This window comes from Erpetoichthys calabaricus, chromosome 18 (genome assembly GCF_900747795.2).
Source record: "Erpetoichthys calabaricus chromosome 18, fErpCal1.3, whole genome shotgun sequence".
NCBI classification, from domain to species: Eukaryota; Metazoa; Chordata; class Cladistia; order Polypteriformes; family Polypteridae; genus Erpetoichthys; species Erpetoichthys calabaricus.
Genome location: NC_041411.2, coordinates 73,860,205 through 73,881,965, shown reverse-complemented (window position 1 = coordinate 73,881,965; position 21,761 = coordinate 73,860,205). Strand labels below are relative to the sequence as shown.

Here is a 21,761-nt window from a genome sequence, read left to right as displayed (position 1 = left end):
TCTATCTATCTATCTATCTATCTATCTATCTATCTATCTATCTATCTATCTATCTATCTATCTATCTATTATGGATGGCATGTGACCAATAATGCCGCTCTTTATTTGATTCTGAGCTGTGCTACACTTGGAAACAAAATAGTAAATTTTAAGTTAAAAAAACAGGAGTTGTTTTAATAAGCCACATTTGCAGAAACTTAAATAAACGCAGGACATAGAGATGAATTTTTTGAAGCATTAAGTTATTCAAAATTGCATTAAAAATGTTTTTCAATTTCTGTAAGCTACTGCAGCTTCGACAAACCCGCTAAAGGAAGACTGCACACGTACGTGTGGGCAATGTGTCCCTTTTATTAATGAGCACCTTTTACCTTCAGGACGGGCTTCGACCCCCTGGATATCATCAGTTAGATTTAGCGGCTTTCACAAAGTTCCGTTCCGTTTCTTTTCCCATGACTCCATGGGCTCTTCTTAGTGAATGTGCGTCCTGCGACTCGACCGTCTTTACTTTGCTGCCACCTACTGGAAATATTTGGGAAGTACACCGTGTAGAGTATATAAATGTAGTGCTGAGCCGGAATATGAAGTGCCAGGTTAGAGAGAGGGGCCAGGCCCGGCCTTAGGCATAGGCGAAGTAGGCGACCGCCTAGGGCCCCGGCGTCCGGGGGGCCCCGGATCGACGGCGGCCAGGCCCCCGGCCCGCCCCTCCCCTCGCAATGCATTCCAAAAGTTTCAAATATCCCAAAAAATAAAAAAGGACAAAAAAACTAAAAAAAGAAAAAATACAAAAAAACTAAGCTGGGCTTAGCTACATACCGCCACGTGGTGCCCAGTGGAAACAGTTCAAACTGGCTAAATTGTAGCAGCTAACTACTCCGGGCGAAAAAGGGACGCAGGGTGATGACCTCGTAATGTTACAAGAAAACGTCTCCTTGGTGTAATTTTCACGCATTTCGCAGAGCTTCCAGGGGGGCTCTGCCCCCCTCAGGGGGGCCCCTGGACCCCCCTTTCGCCTAGGGCCCCAAAATACCTGGAGGGGCGGCACGGCAGCACTGTTGCCTCGCAGTTAGGTGACCCGGGTTCGCTTCCCGGGTCCTCCCTGCGTGGAGTTTGCATGTTCTCCCCATGTCGGTGCGCTCCGGTTTCCTCCCACAGTCCAAAGACATGCAGGTTAGGTGCATTGGTGATCCTAAATTGTCCCTAGTGTGTGCTTGGTGTGTGGGTGTTTGTGTCCTGCGGTGGGCTGGCGCCCCCTGCCCAGGGTTTGTTTCCTGCCTTGCGCCCTGTGTTGGCTGGGATTGGCTCCGGCAGACCCCCGTGACCCTGTAGTTAGGATATAGCGGGTTGGATAATGGATGGATGGAGGTTAGAGAGATCAAACGGCGCATAGCTTTCAAAAAGTTATAATAGCAATTCTTTGTAAATATCTGTGTTACGTACACTACCAGTCAAACGTTTGGATGCACGCAGAAATTTCCATGTTTTTCATAGATAGCATTAAGCTGAATTAAAAATATAGCTAAAACCGTACTAGTGTAATGGCTGTTATTGCTGGAAGTGGATGATTTTTAATGCATCAGTCAGAAATAACGGCAAAGCCCCAACTTCAGCAGGCATTCCTTCAGTGTCCTACTGGCCAACTCCCTTAGCTTATCTTTAATTAGTCATGGATGAGTGCTAATTGGTTATTGGAGAAACCTTCATAAGTGCATTAGCATCACTGAAACCACATATTCTGTTCAGTTTGGTTGCAAGGTTCTGGCATTTTTGAAGTTCAGCTCCGAGTTCATAAATAGACAAAAATTAGACCGCTTTTTCGTGGAACATGTCAGTCTATTTTATTTTATTTTTTTTCAGAATGAACGTTATGAAGATTTCATACGAAGGTGTCTATTACTGTCTTGAGAGAAGAGGGGCAGTTGAATCTGGTCAGGATAAGAGAAGAATGGGAAGGCCCAGATGCACAACTGCATAGAAGGATATGGACATCCGGGTGAGTAGTGTGAGAAACAAATGGCGTACAGCACAGGTGTCGGACTCCGGTCCTCGAAGGGCCGCAGTGGCTGCATGTTTTCATTCTAACCATCTTCTTCATTAGTGAGCCATTTTTACTGCTAATTAACTTCTTTTGCTTTAGTTTTAATTAACTTGACTCAGGCCCCTTTTTCCTTAATTAGTAGCCAAACAATAATGAGACAAACAAGCCACCACATGACCAGCTCCCCTGTGCCCATCACACAATATCTGAAAATAAAGAAAGGTGAAGGTCTCAGTAAAGTTGGTCTCTCAGGTCACCAAAACATTTTGACGATGTTCTTAGAAAAAACAGAAAAATTGAAAAATTAGGAAATGTCTGCTGTGGCAGAATGAGAGCAGCAACAAGCCATTGAATTAAATAACGGGTTTAATTAACAGCAAGAATCAGCTTCTCATTAAGAGACTGTTTGGAGTGAAATTGGTTGGAGTTTGAAATCCCAGTTTAGCTGCTCATCTGTTGGCTCGTTTCACGTCTCATTTCTGTTTGGCTGCCATTTAATGAAGAAACAAATCAATTCAGAGGACTGAATGCTTAAAAACAGGGCTATTAAAATAAAGGGAAAAGGAATTAATTAGTAGTGAAAACTACTCACTGATTAGGAAAAGGGTTAGAATGAAAACCTGTAGCCACTGCGGCCTTCCAGGCCCGGAGTTCGACACCCCTGGCTTACAGGTCCTCAGCTGGCGTCTTCTTTAAATACACGCAGAATGCCAGCGTCACATTAATACAGAGAGACGATAACTCTGGGATGTTGGCCTGGGAGGCAGAGTTTCAAATAAAAAGTCAAATCTAAACCCCTGATCCCGAGCTGATTATACCCGGGGCTTCAATGTCAGAGGGCAGAGCAATGGCTGGTGTTAATGCTGGGCGATTACAACAAGAATGGCGGTGAGGAAGATGTTGAATATTGAAGACTGTTTCCATAGGAAGGGAATTCTGACTGCTGTTATAAGGCAGCTGAAGATATAGACAGCAGGCTCAATGACGAAGGCACTAACAGACCTTTTAAGGGGCAACTACTACCCATGTTATCAGATTGCTAAGTCCAACATCGTGTCTCTCACAGGGGTCGTTACACTATATTTACTGTATGTGTGTGCAATTCTATGGGGTGGCGCTCCACAGAGCCGGCCCTAGACAATTTTGGGTCCGACAACTGCAGCTAGGGTTTCCGGGGCAGAGCTCCAGGCGCCAAGCGATTTCCTGCATTCTGAGCTGCAGAAATGCGTTTTCCCGGCATCTACAAACATCACTTTTTGACGATTTCCATTTAACACTGACAACCGTAACTGTAACACACTGACAGGAGCCAAATTTGCAGGCTGTCAGCGCAGACTGTCGTACAAGGGCCCTGAGTGAAGGAGGTCGGAGCGGGTCCGCATAAATGTCTTTAGTGACGATACATTAACAGATAAAGCTACATTTTAGCCAGCTTTTGCTGTTTCCACCAGGCAGCACGTGGAGGTAAATAGTTAGGCCAAGCACTTTTTTTTTTTGCTTTTTATATTTTTTTATATATTTTTTTATTTTATGAAGATGAGATCCACATTGGGCGCTCCGGTTTCCTCCCACAGTCCAAAGACATGCAGGTTAGGTGGATTGGCGATTCTAAACTGGCCCTAGTGTGTGTGCTTGGTGTGTTTGTGTGTGTCCTGCAGTGGGTTGGCACCCTGCCCGGGATTGGTTCCTGCCTTGTGCCCTGGGATTGGCTCCAGCAGACCCCCGTGACCCTGTGTTCGGATTCAGCGGGTTGGACAATGGATGGATGGATGGAGATCCACATTATTTTGTTTTTACATTTTTATTCAGTTTTAAAGCTTGTTTTCATACTTTCGAGATGTTCAGATTTCCGTATAAAATAACTTACCACCGTGGAGGCGGCAACAGGCGCGCGGGCCTGAGTGAAGCGTGATGAAGATTGGAGTGCCGAGTGGAGATGTCCACGTGGAGTAATTAGGTGATGGAATATGTTGCCTGTGAATTATATACATAAAAAAATTAGTAATAGAGGTTGGAGTGAAGGAGTCTGTTGCTCCATTGGGCCCTCCGCAGCAGCGTCGCGCATCACAGGGGCGCAGTGGGCCCCCTCCAGCTGTGGGCCCGAAGCGGTCGCTTCATTTGCGTCGCCCTAAGGCCGGCTCTGCGCTCCATTAAGGGTTGGTTCCTGCTTTGTGCCCAATGTTGTTAGCATAGGCATTGGCACCCAACTTCCTTGAGCTATGGTCTCAAGAAAAAAAAGTACGTGAACCTACTGGAAAACACTGCATTCACATATTAATTTGTCTTAAAATATGGCCTGATCATCAAAGTTACAAAAACGAACAAGCAGGATCTGTTTTAACTAATAAAACACACATTGTCCTGTTCAGTGTTAACCCACTGTCCTGTCTTTCCAGGTACCCAAGCCTAACCAGTGTGTTGCTGGGATGCCAGCCAGGTGTCTGCAGCGTTGTTCTGTGCCCACGTCCTGCCACAGAGAGAGACTGTCACCCCTCCCCTGCTAACCTTCTTTTCCCCATGGCCTCCTGGCTAGGCAAGGGTGCAGAATCAATCCTGGCAGGGATGCCAGTTGGCCCTTCACACAACACATAATGATAAAATGATTTGGAACAACATTCATGTATGAAATATTATCTTAAAAACTTACATCCATCCATCCATTTTCCAACCCACTGAATCCGAACACAGGGTCACGGGGGTCTGCTGGAGCCAATCCCAGCCAACACAGGGCACAAGGCAGGGAACCAATCTTGGGCAGGGTGCCAACCCACCGCAGGACACACACAAACACACCCACACACCAAGCACACACACTAGGGCCAATTTAGAATCGCCAATCCACCTAACCTGCATGTCTTTGGACTGTGGGAGGAAACCGGAGCGCCGGAGGAAACCCACGCAGACACGGGGAGAACATGCGAACATTATATTATATTATATTATATATTATGAGAACATTATCCCAGGTCCCCTGGTCTCCCAACTGTGAGGCAGCAGCGCTACCCACTGCGCCACCGTGCCGCCCTAAAAACTTACATTCCTCTTTATATTTTCTAAGTACATAAATGTTAGGAGGCAGTAGTAGCAGTGCTGCCTTGCAATGGGGAGACCGGGGTTTGCATCCCGGGAGGGATAGACAATGCTCAGAATACCTTAAAAACAACAACTTAAAAATAAGTAGTTATAAAGGCAAGTTTTTAAGCTGGTTACTCAAAAAAAATGAAGTACATGGTAATTAAAAAATACTTAAAATGTAAAGGAAAAGCTAATTCACTTTACTCATTGAAATGTGTTGGATCTAAATCATTTTAACGGAAGGTAACATAACTCAAAAAGCTTGATGCAGCTTTTGTTGACCTGAAACATTTTTTCTAGAGTGTGTGACCACATGGGGGCGCCACTGAGCCCCAAACCCCAAATACAATACAGTGATCCCTCGCTATATCGCGCTTCGCCTTTCGCGGCTTCACTCCATCGCGGATTTTATATGTAAGCATATTTAAATATATATCGCGGATTTTTCGCTGCTTCGCGGGTTTCTGCGGACAATGGGTCTTTTAATTTCTGGTACATGCTTCCTCAGTTGGTTTGCCAAGTTGATTTCATACAAGGGACGCTATTGGCAGATGGCTGAGAAGCTACCCAGCTTACTTTTCTCTCTCTTTTGCGCTGACTTTCTCTGATCCTGACGTATGGGGATTGAGCAGGGGGGCTGTTCGCACACCTAGACGATACGGACGCTCGTCTAAAAATGCTGAAAGATTATCTTCACGTTGCTACCTTCTGTGCAGCTGCTTCCTGAAACTACATGCTGCACGGTGCTTCGCATACTTAAAAGCTCGAAGGGCACGTATTGATTTTTGATTGAAAAACAAACTCTGTCTCACTTTGTCTGCTCCTGACGGAGGGGGTGTGAGCTGCCGCCTTCAACAGCTTTGTGCCGCGGTGCTTCACATACTTAAAAGAAAAACAGCCCTATTGATTTGTTTGCTTTTCTCTCTATCTCTGTGACAGTCACTGCTCCTGACGCGCACTCCTTTGAAGAGGAAGATATGTTTGCATTCTTTTAATTGTGAGACAGAACTGTCATCTCTGTCTTGTCATGGAGCACAGTTTAAACTTTTGAAAAAGAGACAAATGTTTGTTTGCAGTGTTTGAATAACGTTCCTGTCTCTCTACAACCTCCTGTGTTTCTGCGCAAATCTGTGACCCAAGCATGACAATATACAAATAACCATATAAACATATGGTTTCTACTTCGCGGATTTTCTTATTTCGCGGGTGGCTCTGGAACGCAACCCCCGCGATGGAGGAGGGATTACTGTACTGTAGTACAAACACAATCCCGGCTTCAAATCATGATTTTTTTCCCCATCAACATACCTTTAATAATTATATTCCTCTTTTATGACAACGCACAGTAAATAATCCTCTTTTCTGTTCTTGCGTCTAAACTCCTCCCAGGTGATCCTTGCCCTACTCCCCTATTGCCCTCAGATTCCTACACAACCCAAAACCTCATCTTTGGGAAGCACTTCTAGAGTTGGCAAAAGCAAGAACCCTCACCTTCTCCTGGACCATGCCCCAACCCCCCCCCCCCCCCCCCGCTTTACCCCCCACCCCAAAAAAAACAAAGAAACTCAAAAGAACAGCTATATGGGACTACAGCTCCTCACCTGCCCTCTGAGTGACCATACCAGGGCTTGCCACAAAGAATGCTGCCACCCAACATATGGAGGAACAACCTCCACATAGGAGGCGGTCTCCAATTGTCCCATATGTATGGCTACCCATCTGGGAAAAGGACTATTATTTATCCCGGTCAGGATGCTCCAAACATTTTATCCATCCTGTAAGTTGGCGTCCCAGCTGCATCCACAAGTCCTATCCACTGTTGCTGGGATATCTAACCTGGTGCACCGCTCTTCTGTGTGTCTCATGATATTAGCCTCCCAACCAGAGGAATCCTGGCCGAGCCGTCAGTTCTTCCATTCCAAGTGTAATGAAGAATGGTCTAAAATTGCTCCTGAATGTTGTTCAGCTCTGATCTGCAGCTACTGGCAGTGCTTGTTAGAGGACACTGCTGCCTACAGAGGCACCAGTTATTAAATCCAAGGGCTCACTTACTTTTTCCACAGCAAACGGTGAATGTTTAATGGCGCTGTTCAATTAAGACGGGAAAGATTATAATTATGTGTGGGTTATATTGTGCTTGTCTACACTTGTGACTTAAATAAGGATCAGATCACATTTTATGACCATTTCATGCAGAAAACCAGGTCGTTCCACAGGATTCCCATACATTTTCTTGCCACTGTACTGTAGATCAATCAGCAAGTCAAAAAGCGAACAAGCGGACACTTCAAGTCTCAGCAGGGCAGCTCATTCCTCGCGAGGCTTCGCAGGTGGCTGCGTGCGCACCTGGTGACGTCAGTTTTTCCAGCTCGGTTGTATTCCCGTTCACCTGAGCTTTTTCTGAACTTTCCCCGTAAGAAATAATTAAAATAAAACAGGAAGGGCAGGTTTTTACTTTTATAATAGTTAATGAAAAACTATCCTGTTGTATTGGGATATTTTTTAAAACTGAATGCGCCTTACAGTATATGGAAACGCCACATTTGTTATATAAAATATTCTCTTCTACTTAAAAGCAGGATTCTTTGGACGGTTAGATGACTAGCGGTCCAACTCGAACATTTTAACATGAAATGATGAAAACTCTCATCTTTAGGGTTTTAAGGGAATTTGGGCCATTTTTTGATTCGACAAGCAAGCCATTTAGACCCACGTGCGCAGGTAAACACGGGCAAGCGCGTTAGCACGCTGATGCAGTACAAGTAGGCGCGTGGAATCGCGTGCACGCGCATATAATTACAGCGCACGCAATACTAAAGAAGCTAACGGGCATGTTTCAGTAACTTCACGAAACAAGACCTACCCAGATGAAAAATTACAAACTTTACAGAAATGCAAACGCAAGGAGAAAAATTAAGAACCTATAAATCACACGTTGCCCGTAAGAAACATGGAGAAACACTTGACATTTGCTTTGGAACGGAAGAGGTCGCCGTTATTCCTCTACTGCTACTGGCCACCATAAACAATTACACAGCATTTTCACTTCAGGACGCATCGTTGCCAAAACATGAAAAGAGCGAAATGCCAGTACTGTATCCAAGCCAATGGAAAGCTGCTGACACCGATATTGTATCAAAACATCAAGCCTGACACAATCTGGCCTTCCGTAGGATCTCGGGAAGTGATGTTTCTCGAATCGGTCCATCACCGCTTATGAAGCTTAAGCGCGCCAGTTTAAAAAACTACAATTCCCGATGTGCCCCGCGCCGCACACCCGCTTGAGCAGAGAGGACAAGTTAGAATCCCGTGAAGCACTGCTTACAGTGCTAACATTTACATAGTTCGCTTGTACCTTCGTTTTGCTTTCATTTCTCACTTTGACAGCTGGTATGATGCAGACTGAATCGGGAATAGTAGCGGACTTTGAGATTGGCGAGGAATTTCATGAAGAGCCTAAAACATATTACGAGCTGAAAAGCCAGCCCTTAAAGAAAAGGTTAGTGCGTAATGCTAATGGAGCGCTGGTGTGCATGGCACTGCAGAAAAGTAAGTGACAGCCGAAGTCGGACGGTGACAGCTTGAACTCTGAACTTGAACCTGCTGCTTAGCGCATAATGTGGCTCATGCGTGTGTTTTAAAAGTGTGCAATGAGGAGGACGAGGATGACCTTGGTCGGAGAATCGGGTATCTTACGAGATGTCGTAGATCCTGCACAGCACCGGACAGCCTGCCGTCATGGCTTATCCCTGTTCTGTATTTTTAGAACACCTCCGGCGCGGCGAAATCACGTTCGTGTTGTAAAAGAGCTACACTTTTCAGGGCGTCCTCACCTCATCTGTAGTTATTTTTGCCTTGTGAAGGAGCTTTTCCCCTAATGCCCCCTGCTTGTGAGTGCTTTTCAGTGTGTTTTGATATTTTCATACATACTTAAATACAAAGCGACAGAGACTTTTTTTTAAAAAAAGTAATAAACTACGTTTTGCTGAAACTAATTTAACAGATAAAATACATATATGTATGTGTGTGTTGGTTTTAGACATATATGGCACACGCCTGATGATGCTTCTTGGGGCAGATTTGAGGTGAACATCAGTCACAAGTCCTCTCTCTGGAATCGATTCTGAAACCCTTAAGCCCGTGCAGAAGTGTGTAAAGAGTCTCCCATCTTGTCTTCCATTCCTTCTTTAGCTAAAGTGGAAAGTTTTACAAATTTTAAAATGTGTCAGGATGAGATATGGGGGTAAATTAACCATTTGTAAACTAAAGAAGCTTGATGGAATGAACCTTCTCTTTTCATTTGTTAAACCTGCACAGTTACTACGTTTCTCCTACGGTGCCAATCTACAAGCTTTGTTGAAGTCTTTAGCTGGCATACTGCAGACAAATTTTGAATAATGTATTGAATGAACTGTTAACAAAAATGTTATCAGCAGTTATACTAACATAAAGTATCTTATCTATCTATCTATCTATCTATCTATCTATCTATCTATCTATCTATCTATCTATCTATCTATCTTATCCTGCCTACTATACTAAAATCTATCTATCTATCTATCTATCTGTTACTCATTTGATGGGGAATCAGTAAGGTTGACTCCAGATGGTGCAGTGCCAGGGAACACCACACGAGGTGTGCAGAAGTCTGAAAGTTCTACTTATGAGACAAACAGGCAGTATTTCATGGCAACTTTTAGTGGCGAGTGACAGCAGCTCCTATGTTACGTCCCAGTAGTGATTTACAGCATAACTGATGGTGCTTGGTGACATTTAATTGAGAAAACAGATTACTGACATGGAAGGTGGTGACATTTAATTGAGAAAACACATTATTGAAAAGTGACCCCAACCTACTGATATAAAAAAAAAAAAGTCTTTTTTTTTGTTTAATCGAGCAATTTCGATCTCAGATGAAAATAGTGTGTTTTAAAATTCGATGTTTGTAAAGTGCATTCCATTCACATTCACTCATCTCAGATGTCTTTTTGAGCTGGTAGAGTGTGTTCTTATCACTTATCAAGCCCATTAGTAAGTATAGGCTGAAATGAAATGCCTACCTTGTTTTAGTTCAGGCCAGGTTGGAAGTCATGAGTGATTGTGCCTAGAAAGTAGCAACTGGCAATGTCCCTTTACCTCAAAAAGGTGACCTTGGGCTAGAACAGGTGTGACCTCTACAGGATCGTATTAGTAATACAATACTGGTTGCCTGTGTCCACCTGAAAAACACAGATACAGTAGATACATTTTCAAAATCCGTCCATACAAGTCAGTGTTACAGAGGGCCAGAACCTGCCCCGTCTGCACCACATGTAGGTTTTAGACCATCCCCGGATACAGCGCCAGTCCATCACATGCCCTTGTCATGTTCATGCACACGCCCACACAGGGGAACAGTTCAGTACATCCAGTCATGCTAACCTGCACGTCCATAGGGATGTGGGAAAGGAAATCCACAGAAACACATCAAGAACATGCAAACTGCAATGACTGAGCATGGGATTTGAATTCCAGGATGCCGAACCAGTGACGCAATAATGGTGACCACCATATTACCATGCTAACACCTCAAAAACAAGCTCGCATATTTGACGCATTTTACATGCACTAGGGGGCTTCGCTCGCCAACCCTCCATCCTGCGCTACACGCCAGCCACTTTGCGTCTCTGCCGCTCGCGTATGTGGATTTCACTTCCACCAAACAATAAAACTTTTAATTCTCGCAGATAGGCCTCTTCATTGGGAAGAAACACTACTTTTTCCTGATGGCAGCACGAATTAGACGATCTACAAGTCTCTGACTTAAAGTTTAAATCCGAACAATATATTCAATCTCTTTTCGCTGTTCTGTTATTTCACCGAGTAATAATTTCCATTTGTTTGCGCTAATGCGATCTTTACTATCATTTTTTTGAGACTTTCATTATCTGTAACCTGCTTTGCATATGTATCGCGCCAACGTTTTTGAACCTCTTTACGACATTCTACTTTGTCATCTACTCTTGGTCTTTTATTTCCGGCCCAGGGTGTGGTTAAATCTCGTCTCTTGCAGGACGTGAAAGTATCTCTCTGAAAAAGTCACGTCTCGTCCCAAGATTTTTTTTTTTTATATAATAGAGAGATACAGTGCATCCGGAAAGTATTCCCAGCGCATCACTTTTTCCACATTTTGTTATGTTACAGCCTTATTCCAAAATGGATTTAATTTATTTTTTTCCTCAGAATTCTACACACAACACCCCATAATGACAACGTGAAAAAAGTTTACTTGAGGTTTTTGCAAATTTATTAAAAATAAAAAAACTGAGAAATCCCATGTACATAAGTATTCACAGCCTTTGCCATGAAGCTCCAAATTGAGCTCAGGTGCATCCTGTTTCCCCTGATCATCCTTGAGATGTTTCTGCACCTTCATTGGAGTCCATCTGTGGTAAATTCAGTTGACTGGACATGATTTGGAAAGGCACACACCTGTCTATATAAGGTCCCACACTTGACAGTTCATGTCAGAGCACAAACCAAGCATGAAGTCAAAGGAATTGTCTGTAGACCTCCGAGACAGGATTGTCTCGAGGCACAAATCTGGGGAAGGTTACAGAAAAATTTCTGCTGCTTTGAAGGTCCCAATGAGCACAGTGGCCTCCATCATCCGTAAGTGGAAGAACTTCGAAACCACCAGGACTCTTCCTAGAGCTGGCCAGCCATATAAACTGAGCAATCGGGGGAGAAGGGCCTTAGTCAGGGAGGTGACCAAGAACCCGATGGCCACTCTGTCAGAACTCCAGAGGTCTTCTGTGAAGAGAGGAGAACCTTCCAGAAGGACAACCATCTCTACAGCAATCCACCAATCAGGCCTGTATGGTAGAGTGGCCAGACGGAAGCCAATCCTTAGTAAAAGGCACATGGCAGCCTGCCTGGAGTTTGCCAAAAGGCACCTGAAGGACTTTCAGACCATGAGAAAGAAAATACTCTGGTCTGATGAGACAAAGATTGAACTCTTGGGTGTGAATGCCAGGTGTCACGTTTGGAGGAAACCAGGCACCGCTCATCACCAGGCCAATACCATCCCTACAGTGAAGCATGGTGGTGGCAGCATCATGCTGTGGGGATGTTTTTCAGAGGCAGGGACTGGGAGACTAGTCAGGATAAAGGGAAAGATGACTGCAGCAACATACAGAGACATCCTGGATGAAAACCTGCTCCAGAGCGCTCTTGACCTCAGACTGGGGCGACGGTTCATCTTTCTGCAGGACAACGACCCTAAGCACACAGCCAAGATATCAAAGGAGTGGCTTCAGGACAACTCTGTGACTGTCCTTGAGTGGCCCAGCCAGAGCCCAGACTTGAATCCGATTGAACATCTCTGGAGAGATCTTAAAATGGCTGTGCGCCGACGCTTCCCATCCAACCTGATGGAGCTTGAGAGGTGCTGCAAAGAGGAATGGGCCAAACTGGCCAAGGATAGGTGTGCCAAGCTTGTGGCATCATATTCAAAAAGACTTGAGGCTGGAATTGCTGCCAAAGGTGCATCGACAAAGTATTGAGCAAAGGCTGTGAATACTTATGGACATGGGATTTCTCAGTTTTTTTATTTTTAATAAATTTGCAAAAATCTCAAGTAAAGTTTTTTCACGTTGTCATTATGGGGTGTTGTGTGTAGAATTCTGAGGAAAAAAAATGAATTTAATCCATTTTGGAATAAGGCTGTAACATAACAAAATGTGGAAAAAGTGATGCGCTGTGAATACTTTCTGGATGCACTGTATGTCTTTTGTATGCAGGTTTGAAAACTGGTATCCATGTGCACAGTCTGGACCTTTGCTACTACTTTTAACATGCTGTAGCCTTTCACCCCAAAGTTTTATTTTTGTTAAAGACCTAACTACAGTAGTCAGTTTACATGAATTTTGGCATGTAGAGATGTCACCCACTGACATTATTCCCACACACGTCTGGTACCCAGCTGACTTGCCACTTGACTCCAAGACTTCATCTAGTGGTTGGTCACCCTACACAACAACGTTTTGTCACTTTAGTCACATAAGCTCCACTATGCTATACAATATGCGTCACCCACATATCAGACGCTCACCTGATGGGACACCATTCCCAGGTCTCACTTCGGAGGTGAGGTATATCTCTTGGCTGGCCTCAGAGTTTTGGGAATTGTTCAACCGGAACTGGAGACTGATTCTAAGGAAAGGGAAATTTAATATTGCCTGTATATTATTACCACCTCACTCCTCAGAAAAGCAATGAAGTCCAAAAGATGAGTTGAGAAAGAACCATTTTATGAAATTAAAACACCCGCTGTAGCAGTGGAGCTGACACTTGGACAAAACTGCTGACCCTGATTGTAAGAGAAAGTTAAGAGACACTTCTTCACAGTACTGAGCTTGGTCATTTCATGTTTAATTAAAAACATTGCCAGTTGTCATTGGTGTGTCCAGATGCCTTATTTTAGGGATGCAAAACAAGGCCTTTGATAGATAGATAGATAGATAGATAGATACTTTATTAATCCCAAGGGGAAATTCACATACTCCAGCAGCACCTTACTGATACAAAAAACAATATTAAATTAAAGATTGATAATAATGCAGGTAAAAACAGACAATAACTTTATATAATGTTAACGTTTACCCCCCCGGGAGGAATTGAAAAGTCGCATAGTTTGGTGGAGGAACGATCTCCTCAGTCTGTCAGTGGAGCAGGACGGTGACAGCAGTCTGTCGCTGAAGCTGCTCTTCTGTCTGGAGATGATCCTGTTCAGTGGATGCAGTGGATTCTCCATGATTGACAGGAGTCTGCTCAGCGCCCGTCGCTCTGCCACAGATGTCAGACTGTCCAGCTCCATGCCTACAATAGAGCCTGCCTTCCTCACCAGTTTGTCCAGACGTGAGGTGTCTTTCCTCTTAATGCTGCCTCCCCAGCACACCACCGTGTTGAAGAGGGTGCTCGCCACAACCGTCCGATAGAACATCTGCAGCATCTTATTGCAGATGTTGAAGGACGCCAGTCTTCTAAGGAAGTATAACCGGCTCTGTCCTTTCTTACACAGAGCATCAGTATTGGCAGTCCAGTCTAATTTATCATCCAGCTGCACTCCCAGGTATTTATAGGTCTGCACCATCTGCTCACAGTCACCTCTGATGATCACAGGGTCCATGAGGGGTCTAGTCCTCCTAAAATCCACCACCAGCTCCTTGGTTTTGCTGGTGTTCAGGTGTAGGTGATTTGAGTCACACCATTTAACAAAGTCCTTGATTAGGTCCCTATACTCCTCCTCCTGCCCACTCCTGATGCAGCCCATGATAGCAGTGTCATCATTTGTGCTGAATGACTGTCTGACTCTGCTTTTGAAAACTGGCCAATTAGGACTGTGCTTTGTGAAAAAAGTGCCATTTTCTATTGACAGTAATACATTATTTCTATATCTTTTTCTATCTTATCCTAAATTCCCTTAAATTGAACGGTAGCATATTGGTTAGTGTGCTGCCTTTTAGCTCCAAGGACTTAAATTCTAATCCCAGCCTGGACACTTCCTATGTGGAAGTTCATGTTCTCACTGTGTTCACATGATTGTTCTGCTGGCAATCTGGTTGCTTCCCACATTCTAAAAATCGTACATTATTTGGCAACTGTACATTGGCCCAGTATGAAGAATATGGATGAGATATTGGGGCAACTTAGCTATTAGCTAAAAAAACAGACTTGATGGATTGAATGGTCTCCTCTCGTTTGATAAGTTTCTTATGAGGTTGTGTTTAAACGTGTCCTGTGATGAAACGGAATCCTTTCTAGCTTCAGCCCATCTTGTCCCTGATCCGCTGGTTGCCCAATTTCATAAATAGACAGATGTACGTAATTCACCTCATTCCATTTTATTCTGAGTGTCTAAGATTAATGTAAACAGATATGACAGGGGCAGCACAGCAAAGCCTCTTTTGTTATGTATTTACATTTTTGTCAAAGCTTCTTTCTTCTTTTTTTGCTGATAAGCAAAAACAAGGCCTATATGCTGAATATAGAATTGCATTTCCTGGGTTACATTCACAGTTAATGCTACACGTCACATGCTGTGTTTGACACCATATGATATGTGAATACAATGTATTTGAAGGCATCAATGAAGATGCCACAAAGCATCCTCAAAATTGGCCTGTATATAAGACTAGCCATGCCCTGTGGCTTTGCCCGCGCATTAGTGAAACAGGACAGTGCCCAGCTCTCTACTCCTGACGTCACTCTTCCCCTCCTCTCGGCCTGCAGCCTCTGTCTTGGATTAGCATGAATATATCGCTCCTGCAAGCGAACTGTGAGTCTTAGCGCAATGAAAGAAGTCGCAAAATCAGCCGGAATGTTCAACCAAATTATAAAAAAAATGATCTAAATCCGTTAAGTAGTTCTGTCGTTCGCGAGCTAAGAGGAGTTAAGGTTACGCCCGGAGACAGACGCGTGAGTGAGGAGGGCCCCGCAGCCTGATGAGTCTCTCTCGGATTCGCGCTAATAAATAGGTACCACAAGCAAACTATGACACTTAGCGCGATGAGAAAGTCCCAAAATCAACAGAATGTCCAAGTAAATTATGGAAAAAAACTCGATCTAAATCCGTTAAGTAGTTCTCTCGTGAAAAGCGGACAGCATACAAATGGGTCTAAAAAACTATAAGAAATTTCGCACTTGGACCACGAAATTTTTAAAACCGTTTCTTAGTGAGCACCTATGGGCCAAGGGTAACCTACATTCCAAATTTCAAGTCTTAATGGTTTGGGAGATTTCGTGATGAGTGAGTCAGTGGTATTTGGCTTTTAGATATAAAACAACAACAACAACAACATTTATTTCTATAGCACATTTCCATACAAACAATGTAGCTCAAAGTGCTTTACATGATGAAGAAAGAGAAAAAAGACAAAATAAATAAGAATTAAAATTAGGGAACACTAATTAACATAGAATAAGAGTAAGGTCCGATGGGCAGGGAGGACAGAAAAAAACAAAAAAAACTCCAGATAGCTGGAGAAAAAAATAAAATCTGCAGGGGTTCCAAGGCCACGAGACCACCCAGCCCCCTCTAGGCATTCTACCTAACATAAATGACCTCACAATTAGTCCTCATGGTATTCGGAGTTGCCTTTAATCCATCAATGTAGGGACATCACAGTGCTTTTGATCAGGTGGTGATGGCACAGTTCGCCACCACAAAAAAACGGAAAAAAGAACAGAAGAGAAAGTAGGGGTTGGTACGGATATTGGAGCCACCATGAATAATAATGATAATTAATTGAATATACAGAGCATCAGGATTAAACTAAGATGAAGCTATGAGAAAGCCATGGTAAAGTACTGAGTTTTCAGCAGTGTTTTAAAGTGCTGGTGAATTTCTATCGGTCAGCTATTCCAGATTTGAGGTGCATAACAGCAGAAGGCCGCCTCACCACTTCTTTTATGTTTAGCTCCTGGAATTCTAAGCAGACCCTCATTTGACGATGTAAGGTTACGATTTGGAATGTAAGGTATAAGACATTCCGAAATATAAGATGGAGCAGATTATTGAAGGCTTTGCAAACCATAAGCAGGATTTTAAAGTCAATTCTAAATGACACAGGTAACCAGTGTAGTGACACTAAGACTGGTGTGATGTGCTCAGATTTTCTTTTCCTAGTTAAGATTCTAGCAGCTGCATTGTGCACTTGTTGCAATCGATTGATGTCTTTTTTGGGTAGTCCTGAGAGAAGTGCGTTACAGTAATCTAGTTGACTGAAAACAAAAGCGTGAACTAATTTTGCCGCACCTTGCAATGTTATATTTGTCCTCATAGGTGGCGCAGTGGTAGTGCTGCTGCTTTGCAGTAAGGAGACAGTGGAAGATTGTGGGTTCGCTTCCCGGTTCCTCCCTGTGTGGATAGCGCTTTGAGTACTGAGAAAAGCGCTATATAAATGTAATGAATTATAATAATAATAATAATAAGAGGTCTAACTTTTGCTCTATTTCTTAAGTGAAAAAATATAGATGAGCAGATTCTGTCAGATCCAAAATGGAATGGGCTGAGGGTGAGTGTGAGGGTGAGCTGGCTGGGATTGGCGCTTGATTTGGTCTGAAAGTGTGGTTCCTCTCGTAAAGGTCAGTGTTGCTATTTCAACAACATGTCTTCAGTAGGGTTAAACTAATTGGTCACATGATGGCCAGATCTCTCCTCATGTTTACTGTTGGTGGGTAAGCAATGCAAAATTGGTAAATCGTATCTTTCTGAAATTAAGAAGACTCAACATTGAAGAATCATAAAGTAGTACTGCTGTGACTTAGTGGGCCACCACAAGCCAGTTATCTGTTAGGTAATATTTTGGACAGTAGTATCATGAGTCCCTGCTTTTACGGTCAAATGAGGTTTTGCCCTTCCACCAGGAGGTTGCTGGCCTCCATGTGCTTGCGTCAGGACATCTATGTTATGATGTTACAGTCAAACTCTCCATAATTACTACCGTCTCTGGAGCAGTTTGAAGTCCAGAGCGACACAAGTTCCATGGATCTCTCCCTCCCATCTCACCAGGTTAGTGAAAAAACTATAATGAATTATAGCTTTAGTTACAGTTTTCCAATTCTGTATTACAATGTCCATATCACAGCACACATCCATATCTTTCACCCACATGAACACTGCTCCCACATACAAGAACTCCACAGAACTGGAAGGAGATCCAACATAACCTCTCAGCTAACATAATCTATATTACTAATGCATTAAATAAAGTAGCATTATTATTGACAGTGGTAAGTTACTGGTACCTTACACAGTAATTTATCACTACGGCATTTAAAAATGTTCTTTGTTAGCTGGAGATACTAGACTCCATATTCTCTGTGTGATGGATGTGTATTACTTGAAGTAATCTTTAACAGGGCACAATCTTGATTGTGGACTCATTGATATAAATGCAGTCTCAGGTTATTCAATTGGTCAAATTTTGTCAATCGTTTGCAGGGGGTGAAATTAAATTTAATGTAAGTAAAGACAGGTTAAGATAAGTAGATAAGATAGATATAGATAACGTGTTATACACAGGAAGTAAAAATGTTACATTTGACTAGAAAATGGGAGGTTTGAAACTAATGGACTTACTGTATCATTATCTACTGTACACCCAGGCAATAAACAGAAGCAGTCAAGAAGGCTAATCGGATGCTAGAGTATGTAGATCAAGATGAGGGGAGTACAAGTCGATGTAGGCCTCGCTTAAGACATTACTGAGGCCTCATCTGCAGTACATTGTGCATTGCTGCAAGATGAGGGTGCTCTGGAGCAAACCCAGTAACCAGAAAGGTACCAGTGCAGACCAGATTGAGGTTTGGAAGGGTAATGTAACAACACACAAGTTAATTACATGAGAAGCAAAAAGAGAAAAGAATACAGAAAAACACATCACGAAACAACAAAATATGTCTCTCTGGGCCTTTATAGTTCTCTAACCTTGCTTGTAGAGAGTATAATAATACTGTCCTTCCTTCCTTCCTCCCTCCCTCCATATCTCTTCCCTAAAAGAGTGACCTCCTCCTCCTCCTCCTTCTCACCAAAAGAATCCTTGCCTCCACTCTGCTCTCGATTCCAAGGTTGCCTGACAGAGGTAATTTTACAAGGCTTGTCTTGGGAGTATTTCTTGTGCTCTTCCAGTCTGAAAGCACTTCCAGATCACCTTTGGTCCTACAGAGACTCCTTCAAATGTTGTAGTTTCCCGGCTCTTCTAAGTCACAGGTGTCGAACTCCGGTCCTCGAGGGCCGCAGTGGCTGCATGTTTTCATTCTAACCATCTTCTTCATTAGTGAGCCGTTTTTACTGCTAATTAACTTCTTTTGCTTTAGTTTTAATTAACTGGACTCAGGCCCATTAGTTATCTCTTTTTCCTTAATTAGTAGCCAAACAATAATGAGACTTTAAACAAGCCACCACATGACCAGCTCACCTGTGCCCATCACACAATATCTGAAAATACATAAAGGTGAAGGACTCAGTAAGGTTGATTTCTCAGGTCACCAAGACATTTTGATGGTGTTCTTAGAAAAAACAGAAAAATCAACAGATTTGGAAATGTCTGCTGTGGCAAAATGAGAGCAGCAACAGGCCATTGAATTAAATAACAGGCGTAATTAACAGCAAGAATCAGCTTCTCATTAAGAGACTGGAGTGAAATTGGTTGGAGTTTGAAATCCCAGTTTAGCTGGTCATCTGTCGGCTCGTTTCACGTCTCATTTCTGTTTGGCTGCCATTTAATGAATAAACAAATCGATTCAGAGGACTGACTCCTTAAAAACAGGGCTATTAAAATGAAAGGAAAAAGAGTTAATTAGCAGTGAAAACTACTCACTGATTAGGAAAAGGGTGAGAATGAAAACCTGTAGCCACTGCGGCCATCCAGGCCTGGAGTTCGACACGCCTGTTAAGTGAATAATAACCACCGTAGCAGAAAAATGCTTCTGCCCACTAGTGGTTGGAGGATTATTGTGCCTATAGAGTGCAAACACTGCCAAGAATATGTTAACCTGACATCCAAGCCAGGTAAGATGTTTCCCTTTCAGGATGTGTACTGCCTTGCAGTTCCATCCATCCATCTGCTTCCTCATACTGTAGTTCCAGTTTTCATATTACAGGAAAGATATAGCAGCAGTACAGAAAGTCCAGAGAAGAACAAGTAGGATGAGTTTGAGGACTGAGAGCTATGAGTTATAAGGAAAAACTGAAGGAGTTGAACGAAGGGTAAGAGGTGACATGATAGAAGTGTTTAAAATAATAAAGGGAATTAGTACAGCGGATCTAAGCTGCTATTTTTGAATTTGTTACGTAATAAGAACACAGGGCCCTAGTTGTAAACTTGTTTAATTTTGCACAAATGTTAGAAAATTTCTCTTCACAAAGAGAACTACAGATCCATGGAGTATGTCATCATGCAATTTGGTGGAGAGTACTGCTTAAGTGACCTTCAGAACTTATGGCGTCTTCTCTTCAGAATTGTTCTAATGTTCTAAAATAGAAATGAACTGATTGGTGGTTAAACATTGTACATGAGGGTACAGCTAGCAAAGCACTGAGTTCAAAAATGTGCGCAGTGCAGTGCTTCTCTAATTTACTGCTAATTTGTCTAAAATATGAGACAAATAAAGATTTTTGAAAAATAAGTCAAGTCATAGTTGATTTGGAGCTGATATATGAGATGTCAAGCCACTGTACATACATCTGGGTACATTACTCTTCATTCCATAAGGGGGAGCTCCTTCATACGAAACACGTACACAAGGACGATCCATTTCATTTTTGTTTCACTTCCTTCCACTAGCTCAGGTATAGTGTCCTTCTCAGTAGTGACCTTAATGAAGGACAGAAATTCAGTTTTATTACCAAGGGTGACGCCACACCAGGCAACAGCACCTCTTAAGAAAATCTTACTACATAGGGTAAAAGATTTTTTCCGGGACACACCAGCATCATCTCCAGAGTTCAGATTTTATCTGTATTGTGTAGTTAATGTAATAAAGTGGAAGAGTGTGGATTTGTCTATTTTGTGCCTGTAATCATTTCAGTGTATTCATATCCATTAGACGCCTCTGCTGCCGCTTTGTTTGTACCATTTTGTCTGTAGCTTTTGGATTAATTATTAGGCCTGAGTGGAACAGATATTTACTGAGCACCTAGGAGGTACTGCATGCATTCTGTAGATCAGTGTTTCCTTCTTGTGTTCACTCGCACTTCTGTCACGTCAAACACTTTGGCTTGGCTTTACTTTGAACTTGAAAATATCTGAAGTTTTCTCTTAGATGTCATCTTGCTTCCAAGAAGCAGGCTTCTGCAGCAGGGATTTAAGTTGCTTAGCAACCCTTCGTTCTGACTTTTTAATAAATTAGCACCTGGGCAAGTGTTAAATATGAAGATACATGGATGTGATACACATATAACAATTTAACATTGCTTTAATTAATTATGTTTGGAGGAAGAGGTTTTCTGCCAGCCCCGCGCAGCTGTACCACAGTCAGTGAGTTGAGTTTTTGTCAAAGCAGCTAGGTCAGGAGGCAAGTTAAAGAGATAATGATTTCAGAATTTGTTTGCAGTTTTTCATTTGACTGGACAAAGAATACTTTTTGTTCACATAAGAGAGCAGCTTTAAGTCTTCTTAATCGGAGACCGCTGCTCATCATTTAAAATGAATATACACAATTAAAGGGATCAGCAGTAAACTTAGAAAATCTGGACAATTTGGACAACCTTTTGTAATTTTTAGAAGCAAGTTTTAGTTTCCAGATCAGGTTTGATGTTTGGGTGGTGAACTCGCATTCTACATTTCATGCTTCAGCACGTGGGACTAACTTATGTATGAGGGGGTGGCATGGTGGCGCAGTGGGTAGCGCTGCTGCCTCGCAACCTGGGTTCGCTTCCCAGGTCCTCCCTGTGTGGAGTTTGCATGTCCTCCCCGTGTCTGCGTGGGTTTCCTCCCACAGTCCAAAGACATGCAGGTTAGTTTGATTAGCGATTCTAAATTGGCCCTAGTGTGTGCTTGGGGTGTGTGTGTGTGTGTCTCCTGTGGTGGGTTGGTGCCCTGCTCGGGGATTGGTTCCCTGCCTTGCGCCCTGTGTTGGCTGGGATTGGCTCAGGCAGACCCCC

At 43.0% G+C, this 21,761-nt stretch overlaps 1 protein-coding gene across 3 annotated transcripts in view; it reads left to right on the top strand.

Moving 5' to 3' along the window:
• The first annotated feature begins 8,048 nt into the window (after positions 1 to 8,048).
• The window catches only part of mitfb (melanocyte inducing transcription factor b), a 205,511-nt gene continuing 191,798 nt past the window's right edge, over positions 8,049 to 21,761 (top strand). For 2 of the 3 annotated variants that reach the window (XM_028825306.2, XM_028825305.2), the window contains exon 1: positions 8,050 to 8,612. In XM_028825306.2, coding sequence (XP_028681139.1) covers positions 8,506 to 8,612 — 107 coding nt within the window. In that variant the 5' untranslated portion in view covers positions 8,050 to 8,505. Of the gene's footprint in view, positions 8,613 to 21,761 lie in introns of all 3 variants that reach the window. The other variant, XM_051921022.1, reaches the window with a different exon arrangement.